The sequence below is a fragment of the Rhincodon typus genome, chromosome 5 (genome assembly GCF_021869965.1).
Source record: "Rhincodon typus isolate 14 chromosome 5, sRhiTyp1.1, whole genome shotgun sequence".
In the NCBI taxonomy this organism is placed as follows: domain Eukaryota; kingdom Metazoa; phylum Chordata; class Chondrichthyes; order Orectolobiformes; family Rhincodontidae; genus Rhincodon; species Rhincodon typus.
In genome coordinates, this window is record NC_063336.1 from 13,406,620 (window position 1) to 13,429,456 (window position 22,837).

The 22,837-nt window shown below is 42.1% G+C and overlaps 1 protein-coding gene across 1 annotated transcript in view; it reads right to left on the minus strand.

Moving 5' to 3' along the window:
- The window catches only part of si:dkey-16j16.4, a 75,728-nt gene that overhangs the window by 41,228 nt on the left and 11,663 nt on the right, over positions 1-22,837 (minus strand). Inside the window, exons 2-4 of the mRNA XM_048597267.1 lie at positions 19,111-19,189; positions 17,740-17,856; positions 15,031-15,497 (exon numbers count right to left, since the gene is read on the minus strand). Of these exons, the coding sequence (XP_048453224.1) occupies positions 15,031-15,497; positions 17,740-17,856; positions 19,111-19,189 (663 nt within the window). The remainder of the gene's footprint in view (positions 1-15,030; positions 15,498-17,739; positions 17,857-19,110; positions 19,190-22,837) is intronic.

Sequence of the window (22,837 nt, forward strand, 5' to 3'; positions counted from 1 at the left end):
GAAAATATTACTACTGTAATTAGAGAGGATATGTCTGAGGATCATCCAGTGAAACTATATGGAGAGAAATTAGAAATAAGGAAGGGATGATCACCTTGATGGGGTTGTACTATATGGCCCCGAAAGACGGAAACTTGAGGTGCAAATATGTAGGGATCTCAAATTTTAAATTTTCCAAACAGTGACCGGGACTGCCATAGTGTTAAAGATTTGAATGGTGAGGAATTTGTAAAATGTGTTCAAGAAAATTTTCTTTATCAATATATAAACATACTTTCAAGGAGTTGTTTGGAGTAAACTGTTCACAGGTAAAGGGACGGCTGACAAGTGGGAGGCTTTCAAAAGAATGAAAGTGGGAGTTCAGAGGCATTATGTTCCTGGTAGAGTGAAAGGTGCAGCTGGTAAGATTAGGGAACAATGGATGAATAAAGATATTGAGGTTCTAGTCATGAATAAAAAAAAAATCATATTAGATATAGCCAACTGGGAATGTGCAAATGAATCTCTTGAAGAGCATAAAGAGTGTAAGAGGAGATTCAAGAGGGGATATGAGATAGCCTTGGCAGATAAAGTTAAGGATAATCCAAAAAGATTCTTCAAGTACATTAACAGCAAAAGAGCAACTAGAAAGAGAGAGTAAGGCCACTTAAAGATCAACGAGGTCATCTATGCGTGAAATCTCAGGAGATGGGAGAGATACTAAATGAATGTTTCACTTTAGTTTTTACTGTGGAGAAAGAAATGGAGGCGAGAGAATTTAGGGAAATAAATACTGATGTTTTCAAAGCAGCTCACATTACAAAAGAGGTGGTGCTGGAGTTCTTATCAAACAAAGGTGGATAAATTTCTGGGACCTGATCAAGTGTATCCTAGGACATTGTGGTAAGTTAGGGAAGAAATTGCAGGGACCCTAGCAGAAATATCTCTATCAGCTATAACCCACAGCTGAGGTGCTGGAGGACAAGAGAGTGCTAAGGTTTCGCCTTTATTTAAGGAAGGTTGTAAGGAGGAGCTCAGGAACTACAGACATACAAGTCTGACATTGATGGTGGGAAAGTTGTTGGAGGTGATTCTGAAAGATAGGTTTTCATGCAATTGGAGATGCAAGGATTGTTTAGGGATAGTTAGCATGTTTTTGTGTGAGGAAAATCATGTCTCACAAACTTAATTGAGTTTTCTGAAGAAGTAGCTAAAAAGATTGATGAAGGCAGAGTCGTAGACATTGTTTACACTGATTTTAGTAAAGCCTTTGACAAGGTTCCACATGGTAGACTAATTAGTAAAGTTAGATCACATGGGATTCAGGGTGAGCTTGCCAATTGGATGTGAAATTGGTTTGACAGTAGGAGACAGAGGGCAGTAGCGGTGGAGGTTTCTTTTTCGGACTGGAGGCCTGTGACCAGAGGTGTACCACAAGGATCAGTGCTGGGTCCACTGTTGTTCATCATTTATACAAACAATTTGGATGAGAATATAGGAGTCATGGTTAGGAAGTTTGTGGATGACACCGAAATTGGTGGTATAGTTAACAGTGAAGAAGGTTATCTAAGACTACAAAGAGATCTTGATTAATTGGGTCAATGGGCTCAGGAGTGGCAGATGGAGTGTAATCTGGGTAAATGCAAGGTATTGAATTTTGGTAAAACATACAAGAACAGAACTTATACAAGTTTATGGTAGGTCCCTGGGTAGTGTTGGAGAACAGAGAGACCTAGGTACATAATTCTTTGAAATTTACATCACAGGAAGACAGGGTGGTTATGAAGGTGTTTAGCACACTTGACTTCATTGCTCAAACCTTTGAGTATACGAGTTGAGATGTCATGTTGAGATTGTACAGGGTGTTGGTGAGGCCTCTTGTGTGCAGTTCTGATCTCCCAGTTATAGGAAGATTATTATTAAACGGGACACGGTTCAGAAAAGATTTACCAGGATGTTGCCGGGTACGAAGGGGTTTGAGTTATAAAAACAGAATGAATAGGCTGGGACTTTTTTCACTGGAGCATACGAGGTTGAGGGGCGATCGTATAAAGGTTTATAAAATCATGAGGGGCATAGACAAGGTGAACAGCAAGGGTCTTTTTCTTAGGGTGGAAGAGTTTAAAACTAAGGGGATATTTTTAAGGCGACAGGTGAAAGATTTAAAAAGGACATGAGCGGCATTTTGGACTTTTATTTACACAGAGTGGTTTGTGTGTAGAATGACCTGTCAGAAGGAGTGGTGGATGCAGGTTCATTTACAATGTTTAAAAGACATTTGGATTAATACATGAAGAGGAAAGGTTTGGAAGCATATGGGCCAAAAGCAGGAAGATGGGACTAATTTAGTTTGGGGACATGGTCAGCATGGACTAGTTGGACCGAATGGTCTGTTTCCCTGCCATATGACTTTATGACTCTAAGTCCCAAGTGGAAAATCCATCTCAGCCTTCTCCAGAGATTCCCAGAATCACAGATGTCTGTCTTCAGCCAATTCAATTCACTCCATATGATCTCAAGAAACAGCTGGATACTGCAAAGGTTATGAGCTCTGACAATGTTCCGACTTGTAGTAGCGAAGATGTGTGCTCTAGAACTTGCCGCTCCTCTAGACAAGCCGTTCCAGTACAGCTACAATATTACCATCTTCCCAATAATGTGGAAAACTGCCCAGGTATGTCCAGTACACAAAAAGCCAGGCAAACCGGACTGACCAATCACCACTCCATCAGTCAATTCTCGATCATCAGTAAAGTGAGGGAAGTTGCCATCAACAATGCTATCAAGTAGCACCTGCTCAGCAATAACCTGCTCAGTAACACCCAGTCTGGGTTCTGCTCCTTACCTCAAATGTAGACTTAATTCAAAAATGGACAAAAAAAAATTTGAATTCCAGAGGTGAAGTGACCGAGTTTGGCATCAAGGAGTCTTAGCAAAACCAGAACCAATAAGAATCAGGGGAAAACTCTCTGCTGGTTGGAATCATATATAGCACACGGGACGATGGCTATGGTTGTTGGAGGTCAATCATCTCAGCTCCAGGATATCCCAGCAGGTGTTCCTCGAGGTAGAGTCCTTGGCTCAAGTATCTTCAGATGATTCATCAATGACCCTCCTTCCATTACAAGGTTAGGCAATCACAATGTTCAGTGCCAGATTTGACTCCTCAGATACTGAACATTCAAACTTACAAACTGGGAGTAAGTAAAGTATTCAGCCTCTCAAGCCTGCCCTGTTATTCATTAAGATCGTAGCTGATCTGTTTTGAAGCAGGCCTCAGCCAAATGCATCTAGACCTGGACCTATTCAGTGGACGTGTGCCATGAATGTTACTTGCCACATAAGTGGCATGTGTATCTCAAACAGGAAATAATTTGATCATCCCCTTTGACATACAATGACATTACTGTTGTAGAATCTCCAAGAACCAAACAACAACTTGGGGGTTACCATTCACCAGAATTTGAACTGGATTCACCATATAAATACAGTGGGTAAAAAAGGAAGTCAAAGGTTAGTACTGAGTAACTCACCACCTGAATCCCCAAACCCATCTACCATCTAAGGCAAAAGTGAGGAGTGCAATGGAATAATCTCCACTTGTTTGGATAGGTGCAGCTCCAACAACACTTAAAAAGCTTGACATCATCCAGGACAAAGCAACCCATTTGATTGGCTCCACATCAGTAGCTGCAGTATGTACAATTTACAAGGTGTACTGCAGAAATTCAGCAAAGATCCTTAGGCAGCACTTTCCTAGCCCACAATTACTTTAAATCTGGAAGGACAAGTGCAACAGATACCTGCAAAGGCATTCATTATCGTGATTTGGAAATATATCAGCATTCCTTCAGCGACATTGAGTCAAAATCCTGGAATTCCCTCCCAACCTACGGTACATGGACTGCAGTGGTACAGCTCACTACCGCCCAAGTTTGCAAATGGTTAGGGAGGGAATTCCAGCACTCAGCAGGATATCCATACAGTGTATGATATAAAAGTTGCCCAGGGGCTGTAGCAGTTTGTTAAATTTAGTCACTTCACAGAAGTCATTTGTGATTCTTAAGTTTGTTTTTTTTAGTCCAGTTTTTGTTCTTTTCCTGCACATGCAGACGCATGAGTGCTCTTCAGTTTGAACGTGCTCATGCATGTCAGTGAGTGTGATATCATGTGCAACCTTAATGCTAACTCAGAAACCCACAGAAACTGATCAGCAGTTTCACTAGAGTGGAGAACTCTCAAACTGCCCTCAATATCACATTGTCATTTGGTTAGCACTGAACAGCATTGGATCTGTTCCAGCTCTCTATTTGATGCTGTTCACGTACCCAATTTATAAATTCAGTCTTCTGCCCATTCTCAGCATTTCAGTGCTTTCATGTCTCTCCTTGTCCAATTCACATGACTTATCACTCTAAATGCTACATCAACAACTGAATCATCAGCATGCTGCACTGGATCGTGAAAAATAACTTACATCCACTGAACATTCTGCTGGTTACAGCTCATTTGATATCAGGACACTTGCGATGATAACTGGCCTCATAAGCAATGTTATACTTCAAACCCAAGGTAAATAAATCAAGGATCACAATCTATGTTACCCTGATGAACAACAGCAAGATGTATTACCTCTCCATTACAACAATGCAGTGTGGGCTACAATAAAATATGATACAAAATGTGTTCCTCTGGTTTATTGCCCTGGTACATTGCCCTGGTACACACAATTGTGCTGTGGCCAGGGATGCCAGATCATGCAAAACCTTTAGCAGAATTCCTAGCCAAAAAGAAGGCCATCCCTACATCGTAGAATTCTGTTTAAGCCAGGAGTGAAACAATACGTAAAGGCAGAACCTTGGCTGACATCAATAGCACCAACCATGGCTCAGCCACAGCACCCTTGCCTCCAAGGCAGAAAGTTAAGAGTTCAAACCCCACCATAGAACCCCAGCATGCCACCTAGGTCAGCCCCATTGATGGAGGGTTGCATTGTCAGAAGTACCATCTCACTAATGAGATGCCAGAATGAAAACCCTATTAGCCTCCTCAGTTGGAAAATAAAAATTCTATACGACTGAATAAAGAACAAGAGTTTTAAAAACAAAAGCTCACTCATAGGATGTGGTCTTCGTTCACTGGGCCAGCATTTATTGTTCATTTCTACTTGTCCTTAAGGCGGTGGTGAGCTGCCACCTTGACCTGCTGCAGTCCGTTTGGTGCCTGTACAGCTGCAATCACTTTGGGGAGGGAGATCCAGGATTTTCAGCCAGTGATACTGAAGGAACATTTCATCTCCCCTGTGGAAGTACGTTCCTTTGTCCATTTTTGAACCAATGTTGTAATGAGGTCAGGAGTTGATGTGACCCTGGTCAAACCCAAACTGGACATCAGTAAGTGTTGCTGTGCGGGTGCTGCTTGATAACGCTGTTGATAGCGCCTTCCATTACTTTACTGATGATCGAGGATAGACTGATGGGGTAATTGGCCGGGTTGGATTTGTCCTACTTGGGCAAGTATGTATTGGACATACCTGAGCAATTTTCCACATTGTTGGATAAACGTCAGTATTGTAACTCTACTGGAACAGCTTGCCTAGGGGAGCGGCAAGTTGTGGAGCACAAGTCTTTAGCACTATTGCTGGAATATTGTCAGGGTTCATAACCTTTGCAGTGTCCAGTGTCTCTAACTCTTTCTTGATATCACATAGAGTGAATCGAATTGGCTGAAGACTGGTATCTGTGAGGCAGGAGACTTCTGCAGGAGGCCAAAATGGATCCTCCACTCAACACTCATATCTGAAGATTGTTGCAAATGCTTCAGCCTTATCTTTTGCACTAATGTGATGGGCTCGCCCATCATTGAAGAGATGGATGCTTGTGGAGCCTCCCCCTCCAATGAGTTGTTTGTTTACCCCCCATTATTCACAAATGAATAAGGCAGGACTGCAGAGTTTAGATCTGACCTGTTGGACGTAGAATAATTCAGCTCTATTACTTGCTGCCTATGTTTTTTGGTGGAAAAGTAGTCCTGTTTGGTAACTACATCAGGTTGACATCTCATTTTTAGGTATGCCTGGTGCTGCTCCTGACATGCCCCCCTGCACTTTCCATTGAACCAGGGTTGACCTGCCGGCTTGGTGTCAATGGTTGAATGGTGGATACTCCAGGCCATGAGGTTACAAATTGTGGTGGAGTATAATTATGCAGGGTCCATATGGTCCATAGCGCATCATGGATACCCAGTCTTGAGTTGCTAAATCTGTTCGAAGTCTGTCCCATTTAGCATAGTGATAGTGCCACACAGCACAAAGGAGATTATTCTCAATGCAAAGGCAGGACTTTGAATCCACAAGGCCTTGTGCGGTGATCGCTCTTCCCAATACTGTCATGGAGAGATGCATCTGCAGCCGGCAGATTGCTAAGGATGTGATCAAGTACGCTTTTCCCTCTTGTTGGTTCCCTCACCAACTGCCACTGACCAAGTCCAGAAGCTATTTCCTTTAGGGCTGGATCAACTCGATCAGCAGTGTTACTTCTGAACCACTCTTGTTGATGACAATTGAAATCCCCCTCCCAGAGTGCATTCTGTGCCCTTGTCACCCTTCATGTTTTGGATGACCATTGATTAATCAGCAGAGGGAGGACAGTATGTGGTAATCAGCAGGAGACTTCCTTACCCATATGTGACCTGATAACATGAGATTTCATGGGACCCGGAGTCAATGTTAGGGAATCCGAGAGCAACACCCTCTTCAGTGAATACCACTGTGCCGCCACCTCTGCTGGATCTGTCCTGCTGGTGGGTCAGGACATACCCAGGGATGGTGATAGTAGTGATTGTAAATTTGATGAGTGTGACTGTGTCAGGCTGTCACTTGACTAGTCTGAGAGACAGCTCTCCCCATTTTGGCACTAGGCCCAGATGTTAGTGAGGAGGACTTTGCAAGGTCCACAGGGCTGTTTTTGCTGTCTCTGGTGTCTAGATCAATGCCAGGTGGTTTATTCAGTTTTTTTTAAAAAATACTTTCTGTCAATTGTTACAACTGAGTGGCTTGTTTTCTAGCTAAGAGTCAACTACATTGCTGAGGGTGTACAGTCACATGTAGGTTAGATCGCAGTTCCTCCCTATTGGACATTAGTGAACCAGATGGGCTTTTCCGGACAATCAACAATGGTTTCACAGTAGTCATTAGACTCTTAATTCCAGATTCTTTTATTGAATTCAAATTCCACCATCTGCCACGTGGGATTCAAACCTAGATTCCCCCCACCCAGCTCAAAATCCTGGAATTCCCTCCCTACCAGCATTGTGGTCTATCTACAGCACATGAATTATCACGGTTCAAGAAGGTAGCTCATCACCTTCACAAGGGCAATTGAGGAAGGGGAAAAAGTATTGGCTAGCCTGTGACTTCCACCTTCCTCGAAAAAATGAAAACAAAACTACCTAGATCCACGTATTAATAATCCAGTTCCGACTAATATCACTGCAGGACAGGCCCATCAGAGTGTAGCAGTCATTGATGTACAATGAAGGGAGGGGTTGCCCTCAACATTGATTGTGGGCACCAAGATGTCTCATGGTACCAGAATAGTACCATAAGGCAATCACCTCACCTTTACATTTAATGTTACAAATTTAGACTGACACACTTGGCAAGTTCATGAATAATTTTTGCTGCCAATGAAGAAATAAATAAAGACAATAGCAAGATTCATAATGTTTCTTCAAATCCAAGGTCCTGCTTGTCATGACAAATGCTTTTCCCTTCACTCAATTGGATAATATCCCACAGTGCACAGTGTCCTACATGGGAGTGAGGTTGTTAATAAAGAAATGCGGTCAATGGAGCGTAATTGTGGACACAGGGATGGTTTGTGGTGTGTGTACTTCAATGCTAGAAGTATCAGAAATAAGGCAGATGAACTTAAGAGCATGGGTCAGTACTTGGAACTACGATGTTGTGGCCATTACAGAAACTTGGGTAGCTCAGGGACAGGAACAGTTATTGGAAGTTCTGGGATTTAGATGCTTTAAAAGAAATAGAGAGGGTAGAAAAAGAGGTGGGGGAGTGGCATTGCTAGTCAGGGGTAGTATAGCAGCTACTGAAAGGCAGTTCAAGAATGATATGTCTACAGAGTCAGTTTGGGTTGAGGTCAGGAACAAGAAAGGAGCAGTCACTTTGTTGGGGTTTTTTTTCTTTTAAACAGACCACCTAATAGTTGCAGAGAAGTGGAGGAGAGGATTGGGAGACAGATACTGGAAAGGTGCAGAAGTCACAGGGTTGTAGTCATGGGTGACTTCAACTTTCCAAATATTGATTGGAAACTTTTTAGTTGTAATAGTTTAGATGGAGCGGATTTTGTCCAGTGTGTTTAGGAAGGATTCCTGACACAGTACATAGATAGACCAACATGAGGAGAGGCCACTTTGGATTTGGTGCTTGGCAATGAACCGGGCCAAGTGTTAGACCTGATGGTAGGAGAACATTTTGGCGGTAGCAATCATAACTCTGTTACTTTTACAATAGTCATGGAAACAGATAGGTACATACAGCAGGGTATGGTTTATAATTGGGGGAAGGGTAATTACAATCCTGTTAGGGAAGAACTGGGTAACATAAAATGGGAACAGATGCTGTCAGGGAAGAGCACTATTGAAAATGTGGAGATTGTTTAAGGAATGCATACTGCGTGTGCTCAATATGTTTGTCCCTAACAGGCAGGGAAGATGCTGTCGAGTGAGGGAGCCTTGGTTCTCAAGAGAGGTCGAACGATTGGTTAAGAGGAAGAAGGATGCTTATCTAAGGTTCAGGAAACAAGAAACGGAAAAGGCTCTAGAGGGATACAAGTTAGCCAGGAAGGAGCTGAAGAAAGGGCTTAGGAGAGCTAGAAGAGGGCATGAGAAAACATTGGCAGATAGGATCAAGGAAAACTCCAAGGCTTTTTACACATACGTGAGGAATAAGAGAATGACCAGAGAAAGGGTAGGGCTGAACAAGGATTGTAAAGGGAATTTGTGCACGGAGCCCAAAGAGATAGGAGAGGTCCTTAATTAACACTTTTCTTCGGTATTCACAACTGAGAGGGACCTAGTTGTAGAGGAGGACATTGTGAAACAGGCTGGTAGGCTGGAGGAGGTCGATGTTATTAGGGAAGATTTACTAGGAATTTTGAGGAACTTGAAGATAGATAAGTCCCCCGGGCCTGATGGGATTTATCCAAGCATTCTATGGGAAGCGAGGGAAGAGATCACAGGGCCTTTGGCGACGATCTTTTCGTCCTCACTGTCCACGGGTATAGTGCCGGAAGATTGGAGAGAGGCAAACGTCATTCCCTTGTTCAAAAAATAGGGAATAGGGATAACCCCGGAAATTACAGGCCAATTAGTCTTACGTCAATGGTGGGCAAATGATTGGAAAGGGCTCAGAGATAGGATTTATGATCACTTGGATAGGCACAGTTTGATTCATGATAGTCACCATGGATTTGTGAGGGGTAGATCATGTCTCACAAAACTTATTGAATTCTTTGAAGAGCTGACCAAACATGTGGATGAGGTATACATGGATTTAAATAAGGCGTTTGATAAGGTTCCCCATGGTAGTCTCATGCAGAAAGTAAGGAGGTATGGGATAGAGGGGAAATGTGGCAGATTGGATTCAGAATTGGCTGACCCTTAGAAGACAAAGGGTGGTAGTGAACGGAAAATATTCAACATGGTGCTCAATTACTCAATGCAGTGAGTCTGATCTAGGAAGAGAGATTCTCAGATAAACCTGGGTTGACACACAAGCAAAATGTTCTGATGCAAGCCAGCAGTAAAGTTGCAGGAGTTGTGATTACATGTGCAGTAAATGCACACCCTGAAGATGTGATGGTAGCTAATGTCCATCCTTATTTACTCTGGAGAAACTGGTGATGGGCTGTACCACAAGGATCTGTTCTGGGTCCTCTTCTGTTTGTGATTTTTGTAAATGGTTTGGATGTAGGAGTGGAAGGGTGAATTAGTAAGTTCACGGACGGTACGAAGATGGGTCGAGTTGCGGACACTGCGGAGGGCTGTTCTAGGTTACAAAGGGACATCGATAGGATGCAGAGCTGTGTTGAGAAGTGGCAGATGGAGTTTAACCCTGAAAAATGTGAGGTGATTCATTTTGGAAGGACAAATTTGAAAGCAGAATACAGGGTTAACGGAAAGATTCTTGGCAGTGTGGAGGAGCAGAGGGATCTTGGGGTTCATGTCCACAGTTCCCTGAAAGCTGCCACCCAGGTGGATAGAGTTGTTAAGAAGGCGTATGGTGTGTTAGCTTTCATTATTAGAGGGATTGAGTTCAAGAGCCGTGAAGTTATGCTCCCGCTATACAAAAGCCTGGTTCAGCCACATCTGGAGTATTGTGTCCATTTCTGGTCGCCTCATTACAGGAAAGTTGTGGAAGCATTGGAAAAGGTGAAGAGGAGATTTACCAGGGCATTGCCTGGAATGGAGGGAAGGTCTTACGAGGAAAAAGATCTTACAATGAAGCGAGATTGGACAGATCACTGTGCATTCATGATAGCTCGGACTCTGCAATATTCAGGGAACCACTGCAGTTTTAATCTTCATTCAAAGCTGACAGAACAGCCAGTTCTTTCTGAATGATAAAATGTGTTAGAAGTTTTCAAACAGAAGTCAGCGCTGTGAAATGGGGCCAATATATATGATGCCCAGCTTCCAGGTGGAACCATTGTGGGGTCACCAGTTTGGCAAAGTTACTCTTCCAGCTACACTGCAGTCAACGTGGCACAGTGTTCAATAGACAGTCATAGAATCATGAAATCCCTAAACAGCAGATAGAGGCCATTCAGCCCACAAAGTCTGCACTGACCTTCCAAAGCGCATCCCACCCGAAGCCGCCCTGTCCCTGTAACCCCACATTTATCATGACTAACTCACCTACACATCCCTGGACGTTATGGGGCAATTTAGCATGGCCAATCCAACTAAACTGCACATCTTTGTACCTTGAGAGGAAACTGGAGCAGCCGGAGGAAACCCACGCAGACACAGGGAGAATATGCAAACTCCTCACAGACAGTCACCCAGGGCTGGAATTGAACCCAGGTCCCTGGGGCTGTGAGGCAGCAGTGTTTACCACTGTTCCACTGTGCTGCTCCAAATCAGCATGGCATTAGTTTACATTTTACCCCATCTCTTGCCCTGCTCTTTTTTCCCTCTTTTTGTCTTTGTTCTACTTCCTTCTCTTGTCCATAAAAACTGCACCCAGAATTCCAAACAACCGTATATTTATACTGTATCCTTCAGGCAAGATTAGAGTGGTTTTCAAGGATGACAGCAAGCAGGAGACAAAAAGAATTATTAGAGGGAGACTAAAAGGGAGATTCAATTTTTATTGAACTTTTAATGGAAAGTTAAGTGATTTTGCCAGTGTGCCAACATTGATCACAGAAAGTTTCTTGTATTACAATAGTGGTTACAGGTGGGATTTAACAGTGGTGCACCTTTCACAGCCATGTAACCATAAACACGTGCATCCACTCTCATCCCCTTTCCCCATCATGATTCTAAATAAAATCAAAGTACTTGCAGCATGCATGGGAGACAATTGTGATTCTACAGTGAAGAAATTTTACATTATCAAAACCACCTATCAGCTGACAATGCTGCAGCTCCTGGTAGGCAATAAAGAGTTTCCTGGACAAAACTAGGAGGCTGTGCAGCCTGACCACTTTACTACCATATGCCAGTGCCTCTTCTATGATGCCTTGCCCAGATGAATGTGTCCTTACCAGCCTCCCTATCTGGAAGTGCTGGAATTGAGGCTTCAGCTGTTGACGGGGGAGAACTATCTTCCATTGCATCCTTTCCTACTAAGGTTTCAGGAATATTGGATGCACGAGACCCCTTGATGTTCCATCAATGGAGTTCAGTGAACAAGACAGACTGTATTACAGAGATAACAAGGTGTAGAGCTGGATGAACACAGCAGGCCAAGCAGCATCAGAGGAGCAGGAAGGCTGAAGTTTCGGGTCTACTGAATTCTTCAGTAGACCCGAAACTTCAGCCTTCCTGCTCCTCTGATGCTGCTTGGCCTGCTGTGTTCATCCAACTCTACACCTTGTTATCTCAGATTCTCCAGCATCTGCAGTTCCTACTATCTCTATAGACTGTATTACAGTCTGTGTCCACAGATAATCACCCAGAGAACAGCCGAGATGTGAGAATGACTTTCTGGGTGCCGCTACCTCAAGGACTGCAGTAGGTCACAGCCCATCACCAGTTTCTCCAGAGTAAATAGGGATGGACATTAGCTGCCATCACATCCTCAGGGGGTGCATTTACTGCACATGTAGTCACAACTCCTGCAACTTTACTGCTGGCTTGCATCAGAACATTTTGCTTGTGTGTGTCAACCCAGGTTTATCTGAGAATCTCTCTTCCTAGATCAGACTCACTGCATTGGAAAGCTTTATAATTTTGCATTTTTTAAAAAACCTGCCTTTTATAAAAGTACATACAAAAACACAGACAGACTGTGTAAAATGAATTATATATTTCCTTTTATAATCTACACCCCTAATTTTAAAACTTAAAAAGATCCTACATGTTTTCAAAACTATATTATGAATACCCTCCCACTTAAAATTTCAGTCAATGCCAGAATATTTCAGTGCAATACTGTACAGAGGCTGGCAAGGAGAAGGAACGTTATCTTTCCAGTAAGGCCTTAAGTCAAGGTCTGTCTACCTGTTATGCAGCCATGTTTCTGGAGATTAACTTGAACTTTCATTTGCCCATATGAAAAAGTAAACTTCTATAGTCAACAGTTAGAAAAGCCATTAATGATCACGTTTACCAAAGCTCAGATAAGAATTTGACTGAATCCAATCAACATAATAAGAACCCGAGACAACATTTCAAGCATTTCTGAAATGCAAGTGTGCTGATGTGCACCAAAGGACTCTTCTTCAAAACCCTTTTATCTAGAGCTTTTCTCCGTTCCTCTGCTGTCCCCCACCCAAAACCCCTTTACCTTGTCCCTCCTGCGTCCTGTTAAAGGAAATCCGAGTTTAATGTTGAACAGTCTCCAGACACACATTTCTCCATCATTACCACCAAGTTAGTGGCTACGAGCAGCAAGAGTCAGGAATTTGCTCTGAAATCTATATTTTCACCGATTTGAATTTAAAAAGCATCTGTTACAGTCAGTCTGTTTTTCATAAATCACTGTTGCTACGGTTTCCAGTGTTACAAGAAAACAGACCACTGTTATTGCAGTGATTTTTCATCTGCATTAATCACCACAGACTTACCTGGTACTCTCTGACCATGAGACTAAGAAGCATTATACTCCTATGCAGTACTGAGGAAATCCTGCAATGGCAGAGGTGCCATCTTTTAATCGCCTCACTGGCAAGAAATACCACTGCACCAATTTTGTAGACAACCGGGGCAGTTGTTCCCCTGGTATCCTGGTCAATCTTTATCCCTCAGTCAATATCATTAAAAACAAGATAAGGTCATTATTACATTGAGTTTCCATGAACAGCAATGTACACAAATTGGCTGCCACATGTCCTGCATTATAAGCGACAATCATTCAATGGTACATCATTGGTTGTAAAGCATTTTGGGGTCTCTGGGTTATGATAGGTACTAGCAGAATTCAATGCAAAGAACTAGATAGTGGTAATATTAGCATACTAACATTGGGAAATCTAGATTCATACTTTGGAGTTACAAGTTCAAATGTCATCATTGCAGCTGAAGCATTTTTAATTTAATTACAATAATAAATCTAGAGTAAAATGCCAGTCTCATGAATAATGATCATGAAATTATTGGATTTTCATAAATACCCTACGCACTTCAGGGAAAGAAATCTGCTGTCCCTACCTGGTCTGCAGGTCAACACTAACGTGGTTGATTTTTAACTTCCCTCTGAAACAGCACAGAGACCATCTCAGTTGTATCAAATTGCCACAGATTAAAAACAACACTGTGGGGTGTATCTGTACCAGATAGCATGCAGTGGTTTAAGGCAACAGTTCACTGCCACAATCTCAAGGCTAATTAGGAGTGGGCAATAAATGCTGGCTTTGTCTGCATTACTCATGTTCCAAGGACAACTAAACCATTCAGCTACCTTTGAAATCTGTATTAAATTCAATCTCACCAAGGGGAAAGAATACATGGGAACTGGAGGGGGCAACTTTTTTTTTTTTTTTTTACACAGAGGGTGGTATGCATAGGAATGAGCTGCTAGTGGAAGTGCTTGAGGCGGGTACATTAACAACATTTAAAAGGCATTTGGATGAATACATGGATAGGAAAGGTTTAGGTCACAGAATCCCTAGACTGTGGAAACAGGCCCTTCAGCCCAACAAGTCCACACCGACCCTCAGAGTATCCCACCCAGACCCATCCCCCTGTAACCCACCTAATCTACGCATCCCTGAACACTATGGGAAATTTAGCATGGCCAATCCACCTAACCTGCACATCTTTGGACTGTGGGAGGAAACCTACACAGACACGGGGAGAATGTGCAAACTCCACACCGACAGTCGCCCGAGGGTGGAATCGAACCCGGGTCCCTGGCGTTGTGAGGCAGCAGTGCTAACCATTGAGCCACCGTGCCACCCCTTGCAGGGAAATAGAGTTAGCATGGATGGACATTTTGGTTGGCATGGACCAGTTTGGGCCGAAGGGCCTGTTTCGGCGCTGTAGGACTCTGTGACTCCATGACACCAGTCATTTTTGTGCTAAGTACAGTGGGCACTGAGGAACTGAACAAACCTGAAATTTCTTAACCCCAGTAGTTTTCTCCACATAGAACTTATTGATCCTCAAGAGTTATGATCAGCAGGGCTCAGCACCTGCAGCCTTATTTTAATGCAGATTCTCAGAACAGCAGGCCATATTTGACAGGAACTGCATTACATCAGGCCCACCCATTCTCAGTGACTGCATTTTATGATACTTCCGCCACTTGAAAAAAAAGGTATGACCCATTTCAGTTAGATTCACTGTTAACTTTGCACCAACCTGTTGCATTTTCTCCAAATCCAGGCTTGGCCTGCTGAAGTCTTGGCCCTGCCTGTGCCGCTTGCATGGTGTTGCCTGGTCAACTGAGGTGCCAACACTGTGCAGTATGATCTGTCCTGATGGCCTCTGGACCAAGGGATGGAGTCTCTTGGGAGGTGTGGCACTGAATGGCACAGGGCTGCTGTGGATGTACTTCTGATCGGCTTGTGGTACAGGCTTGAAGGACATGCCACATAAGTCTTTGACCTCTTCGTCGCTAGACGACGCACTGTCGCTGTAGCAACTGAGTCTGTTCACCTGCGACCACTTGCGCTTCTCCCCTCCAAATTCTCTGTTAATGCGTTCAAGCTCTTCCTCGGAGCTCTCACAGTCCAGGGGATCAAATACGGTCCGTACTTCGCAGAGGCGCTTCTGACTTTCTCGACAGATGGGCGACAATGATGACAGGCGACAATTCCTCTGACTTTCTGCAAAGGGTTTAGAAAAACAAGATCCTATTTTATGAAGCCTTTCATAATTACATTTTCGGATAAATAAGCAACACAATGATACAACACAAACAGAGGCCATTCAGCCCATCATGCCAACTCTCATAGGTTGAGTTGTGGTTTGGATTTGGCATAGACCGCATACCTTAAGCTTAATGCAGCTTGTGAAAAGTTTTAACTAGCCGATTCTCAAAGATACCACTACACATAGACTCCAGAGTCTAACTAGATATTGTACTTAGTTTGCTTACAGTTACAACTGAACAAAAAGTGATAATTAATTTCTTGTTAGTCCAAAAACATCATATTGATTTAAAATTGAAGTCATTCTATTGCAATAGGATTGAATCCTAGCCAGCGGTGTTGTGGTTCTGTTACTGGACTGGTAATCTGAATTTAATTATCCAGAAACAAGAGTTCAAATCCAACAATGGCAGCTGAGGATTTTAAATAAAATGAATCTGGAAAACAAAGCTAGTCATCAAGAAGTGACCCTGAGGCAGCCAGATGGTTGCAAAAACTTGCCTGGTTTGCTAATGTCCCTCATGGGACAAAAACTGCCATCTTTACCCAGGTCTGGGCTACACATGACTCCAGAGCCACAGCAATGTCATCGGCTGTTAACTGAAATGGCCCAGTAAGCCATTCAATTGTTCAGATGGCAGGTTGCTACCATCTTCTCAGGGGCAATCAGGGATGGAAAACAAGTGTTAGACTTAGCAGAGCCACTCACATCCCATGAACAAATCATGGGCCAAGATCTCCCACACTCTTCATCCGACATTCACATTGTTTTGCTCTTCATCTCTCCAATTTCGGCAACAACTTGCAATAGCATACCTGGCTACCTTAGGAACACAGAAAATAGGAGCAGGAGTAGGCCATTCAGCCCTTCATTGAGCCAGCTCGACTGTTCAATACAATCATGGCTGAGCATTTAAGTCAGTACCTTGTCCCTGCTTTCTCCCCATACTCTTCAATCCCTTTAGTCCTAATGACTATATCTAACTCCTTCTTGAAAAGATTCAATGTTTTGCCCTCGACTGCTTTCTGTGGTAGAGAATTCCATAGGCTCACCATTCTCTAGGTGAAGAAATTGCTCCTCATCTCTGTCCTGAATGGCTTACCTCCTTAGACTATAGCCCTGGTTCTCAACTACTGGTCATGAGGGATATCCTTCTTGCATATACCCTGTTCAGTCTTGATAAAATTTTACAGGTTTCTAGGAGATCCTCCTCTTCCTCATTCTTCTACATTCCAGTGAATATAGTCCTAACTGATCCAGTTTCTCTGCAGATGTCAGCCTTGCCATCCCAGGAATCAATTGGTAAACGTTTGTTGTATTCCCTCCGTGGCTAGAATTATGGTCACTATTTCATAAGGGGCCTCTTACAGCTAGATTGCCAACTATTCATTTCTCATTACACAACACCCAGTCTAGAAAGGCCTGTTCTCTGTTTGGTTCAACATACTGATCCAGAAAACCATTGCATACTCGTTCCAGGAATTCCTCCTCTCCAGCTTAGTTCCTGATTTGGTTTGCCCAATTTATGTGCAGATTTAAGCTACCCATAATTACAGCTCTACCTTTCCTGTTTGCAATTCTAATTTTCTGTTTAATGCCTTCCCCAATGTTATCACTGCAGCTTGGAGGCTTATGTATAGCCCCCACTATTGTTTTCTGCCCCCTTGGTGTTTCTAAGCTCTATCCATACAGACTCCACTTCACCAGAGCCTATATCCTTCCTTACTATTATATTAACGATCTCTTTAACCAAGAATGCTACCCCACTGACTTTTCCTCTTTGTCCTTCCTAAAAACTGAAGACCCTTGAATATTCATTTTTCATCCCTTCTCTCCCTGATTACCTTCACCACAATTAATCTGCAATTCATATATACATCAGCACTGACAGGGTTACTCATATTTTCCCTATTAGTAAAGGAAGGTGAGTACTCAGAGCTAGAGTTAATGGAGGAAGAGAAATATCCTTCAGAAAAAAAAAGGAAAGTGGAAGAAAAGGTTCAGACCTATAAAGAAGAAAATTCCACAGTTTATGACTATGCTTTCAGCTGTCTTCGGCACAAGGGAGAAAGTGAAGGACGTGCTAGAGGAATACAGAGATCTCAGAGGGTTGGAGGGCTTTCCAAACAATTCCATTGCTCCCCTCCATCCTGTGTCACATCACTGAATATCTTCCAGAATAACTCAGGAACTGACCAGGAAGGGGCTGCAACTTGAAAAAGCTTAGTAGCAGACACTGGAGGAAACACATCATCACTACATGCTGATTGGAACTAGGATGGATGATGCAGGTAAAACAGTCTTGGGCAACACCTGTGTATCAATGAAACACATGGGTGAGACATGAAAAATTCTCAACATAGAAAGAAACGTACTTAACCAAAACGTAACTCTAGCCCCCAATACATAAATGGGACTGCCTCATCATTCCCTAGGTTACTAAAGCTTACTAAGCAGTTACCTGGTTACAGAAACTCAGTGTCAAGTGAAGTGTGAATCATTTGCCGTTTGCATGCCCACTGGGGGAGGCCAACTTTAATATTTAATAAATCCAAGCACACACTTTATATGAACTCAAGCAGGCCTGTGGTAGGAGCAGTGGGTTGGAGAATCAATGGGGTTGAGTGGGCAGGAAAAGGGAAGCATGGCACGGATGAGGTCAAGACTATGATACACTTTTTGATCAAATAGTGCAAAGCTGACCGTTTTTCCTCACATATCATTAATTACCACTCAAACATGGTAATGGAGGTTCCACTACCTCCATAGAAATAATGAGGCTCATTGTCTGATAATAGAAAAGGTTGGAATGCATGGGAGCACCATAGTTAGAGTCATACGGATCATCACAGAAAAAGACCCTTGGCCCATTGTACTCATGCTGGTCAAAAATAACCACCTATCCATTCTAATCCCATTTTCAAGCACTTGGCCCATAGCCATGTATGCCCTGGTATCTCAAGTGCATGTCTAAATACTTCTTAAATGTTAGAGCATCTCTGCATCTACCAGCCTTACAGGCAGTGAGTTCCAGATTCCTACCACCCTCACTGAATGTAAAGGATTTTCTCACATCCCCTCTAAACCTCCTGTCCCTTACTTTAAATATATGCCCTCGGTCATACATCCCTTCATCAATGGGAAAGGTCTTCCTGTCTACCCTATCTATGCCCCTCATAATTTTATGCATCTCAATCACATCCCCTCCCCCCACCAACCTCGGTCTTGTCTGCTCGAAGGATAATAACCTCAGGCTATCTAATAGGCTTTCTTCATAACTGAAACTCTCAAGCCCCAGCAATGTCTTCAAGTCTAAAGTTCCCAAAAAAAGCACTTTTCCCCAATTGAGGCGGATGGGTCTGGAGTCAAAAGGCAGCCCAAGTTAGAGTCAAAGGATGAACAGATTGCCCACCACATCAATTTTTTTACATTTGCTTGAAGGCTTGAAGTCATTTCCCTGACAGTTTACATATTTTAGGTTAGTTGCACCTGTGCACAATCTGTACCAATTTTCACAAGCATAGTCAACAATATACAGGATGAAACAGTTCTTTATTCCCTACTTACCTTGATCAATCAGCGCCAATTCTTGATTCTCCCCTTCCGAGTCATCACTGTCATCCTCATTTCTTGGTGAGTAGGATATCTACAGAGTCAAGTCAGGAAAATAAGGCATGTCATTGAAAGGAATCAAAAGGAGGAGTAGGCAATGCAAAGAGAGTTAGGATTTCCAAGCCACACCACTCTTTGGAAATATAGATAGGCTAGAATGGCACCATCAAGGGTTCAATAAGGGGCTCTGCAGCGCTATCAACCCTGTTTGGACATATTTCATCGCATAAACTCCCACCTGCAAGCACCATGTCATTATGGTTCCCATTAACTGTTTCAAAAGGTCATCCTCAGTTTACCACATTCCCCATCAACTGAGGCAAATGAACAATCTCACCTTGACCTTAATGAGTAAGCAGGTAAGAAATCAGGATGTGATCTATTCCAGTGCTTCAGCCCATCCAGACTGAATTTAGTGCTCACACATACAAATTCACCTTAACTTTTTTTAAAAGAATACAGACTTTATTGTTGAAACCTACTCTCACTTAATAAATCCATTAATTAATGGTTCTCCTCCCTGTCAATGATTCAGTTAAATGTACTCCAGCTTCTCACTTGTTCAACAGATCTACCTTTGCTATAACTCTCTTGCATATTCACCATGAAATATCCTGCAAATACATGTGGGCCAAGTTCAACCTTCACAAAATATGCATCCTACTGTGCACAATTTATCTTAAACTGACGCCAAGATACTTGCTATCACACACTGAGGCACAGATAAGACAGACGTGTAAAAGCAGGTAACTCAGCCCATTGATTCTGCCTTGCCATTCAGTGAGATCATATATATTGATAATACTCAGCTCCACTTTCCTCCACAATCTTCAATTCTCTCACCCTCAAATATACTTAATGATCCAGCCTTTGCAGCCTTCTGCACTAAACAATTCCACAGATTCACTAACCTCAGAGAAGGAATTCATCCTCATCTCTGTCTAATGGTGACCCTTTAGTGCAAGATTACACCCTTCGGTCTTAGACTGTCACACAAAGGAAACAACCTCTCAGCATCTAACCTGTCAAGTCCTGAAAAAATTTTGCATGTTTCAATTAAATTGGAATTTAGAAGAATTAAAAGCAATGAGTACAGGCCCAATCTACTCAAACTCTCCTAAGACAGTCCTTCTATACCTGAAATCAGCCTAATGAACCTTCTCTTGACTGTTTACAATGCCTAAGAGGCCCAAAACTGCACACAATACTTAAGCTGTAGTCTGATTATTTCCTTATGTAGTTTTAGCAAGACCTAACTATTTTATATATTCCCTTTCCTTTGAAATATAAGTCAACATTACATTTGTCTTCCCTATAACCTGCTGAACGTGAATGCTAGCTTTTTGTGATTTATGCACAAGGATTCTCAAATCTCTATGTGATGTAGTTTTCAGCAGTCTTTTTCCATTTAAATAATATTCAGCTCCTCCATTTTCCTGCCAAAGTTCATAACCTCACATTTTGCAACAATACATTCCATCTGCCGAGTTTTTGCCCACTCACTTAACCTGTCTGTAGCCCTGTCTCGACTCAATGTGTCCTCAATACTTCCATTCCCAACTATTTTTGTGCCATCCTCAAACTTGGCTAAAGTACATTCACTTTCCTCAAAGTCATTAACATATATTGCAGATACCCTATCATGGTGTCTGTCTCTACCACTAATTGTCAGACAGACCCAAGATATAGCACATGCAAAGTACTTTAGTGGCAGCAAACCACCTCAAATAACATGCTGTATCACATACTAATAAAAGGTGGCAAATACCACGTCATACCAGAATGGTCATCCTGGAAAACATCACAGTCTCATCTAAAATGATATCATACCAAGACATAAGAATGCAAATGAAAATACTAATCAAGATAAACTCTTCAGAGAAATATTCAGACTTGTATTGTTTTCTCGTCAAGAAAATGTACTGAAGTTAAAAACAAAAAAGAACTTCAGAAGGGTTCTGAAGAAGGGTCACTGATCCTGAAACATTAACTCTGATTTCTCTCCACAGATGCTGCCAGAACTGCAGAGTTAATCCAGCAATTTGTTTCTGAATATACTTGAATTATTTCCTAGTACCTGAATAACTTATGTTTTTAAAATCAAAATATGTTTTACTTGACTTAAAATCTAAAAATAAAATCCAACATCATGTCGATGATCTTTTTGAACTAAACTAATTCCTTCTGCCCATTTAACTCTCTACAGTTTGTTTTTTTAAATCTGTTGCCAGGAAAAAGACAAGGCCAGCACTGATTGCCTGTACCTATTTGTCACTGAGAATGTAGTGGAGAGTCACTGTCAACAGCTTCCCAGGCTGAGTGTTGAAAATACAACCACGTCAACAATTGTTTGACCATTTCAGAATTTGAACCCAGCTACGACAAAAGGAATAGTTATATACCCAAACCAGGGTGGTGCTTGGCTTTGAGAGATACATAAAGGTGGTGGACTTCACCATGTCTGTAGCTTCTGTCCTTCTAGGCGGTAGAGGTTAGAATGTTGAGTGGTGCTCGAGAAAAGTGGCACAGAAATTGCTAATGCACTACCTTTCAGCAATTACCTATGTGTGAAGCTGTTTTAAATGATTCAATAAACCTAATCTTTTTTCTATTGCCTGGCGACTAGCCAGTTGTTCATACTGAATATTGAGCAAAGAAGGTCATCTTGAAGCACAGTTTAGATTTACGTTCCACTAACTATACGTCAGTTTAGAAGTATTAGCCTGGATTTACATTGTCTATATATAAATACCACTTAGCATATTATGCATTATTAAGGTCATATTTTATCACGTAATTCTTTACTTCAAGTTGTACACTATCAATGTAAGTCAAGACAACAGGTTAGAAAAACACATTTATAAAGTATCACTGGTGAGACATCACACCTCTCAAAAATCTCAAAGCACTTTGAATATGATGGGTTACTTTGAAAACACTGACCCACTCTGTTGTGTAGGCAAATGCAGCAACTAATTTACATACAGCAACATCACACAAAGAATAGAAATACGAATACAGTCCTTCTGTTTTCCTATAAACCCAATGTTGATTAAAGGATAAATTTTGACCATGACCGTTTTAATTTAAAATAAAAATTCCTTATGCCTTAAAACTATCTAACCTTCATCAATGGCTCTGGAAGCTCCAGAAATTAAAATTGTCAATCACTTATTCATTACTGCAGAACAAATCCATAAGTCTAGTAAAAGAAACAGTGGATTTTCCACTTTTTGAACACCTTGGCTTCTTGGCTGCAGAAATATTGGAGATGGGATAAGGAAATGGCAAATTGAGTGGGAGTAATACTTGCAGATAGGAGTTCATGTGATAAAACCTTCAGGAATACATTTAATCAGAGTAAATTTATCTAAAGACATCAATCTCACAGACTGGCTCCATACCTGCCATACCACTGACTGACTAGCAATTTGTGGGATATAGCAGTGGTAAGACTTGATCAAGCTAAACTCTACACAGCTAAGGGCTGCAAAAACTTGCCATGAATCATTTCTCAGAGTCAAAAGAGGTAAAAGAAATGTGCCTTTATATAACACCTTACATAACCACTGGATACCTCAAAGTACTTTTTAAATCAATGTTGCAATCTTTCTTAACATAGTAGCCCAACATGCACACAACAAACCCTCACAAACAGCAATGTGCTCATGAATCATCTAGT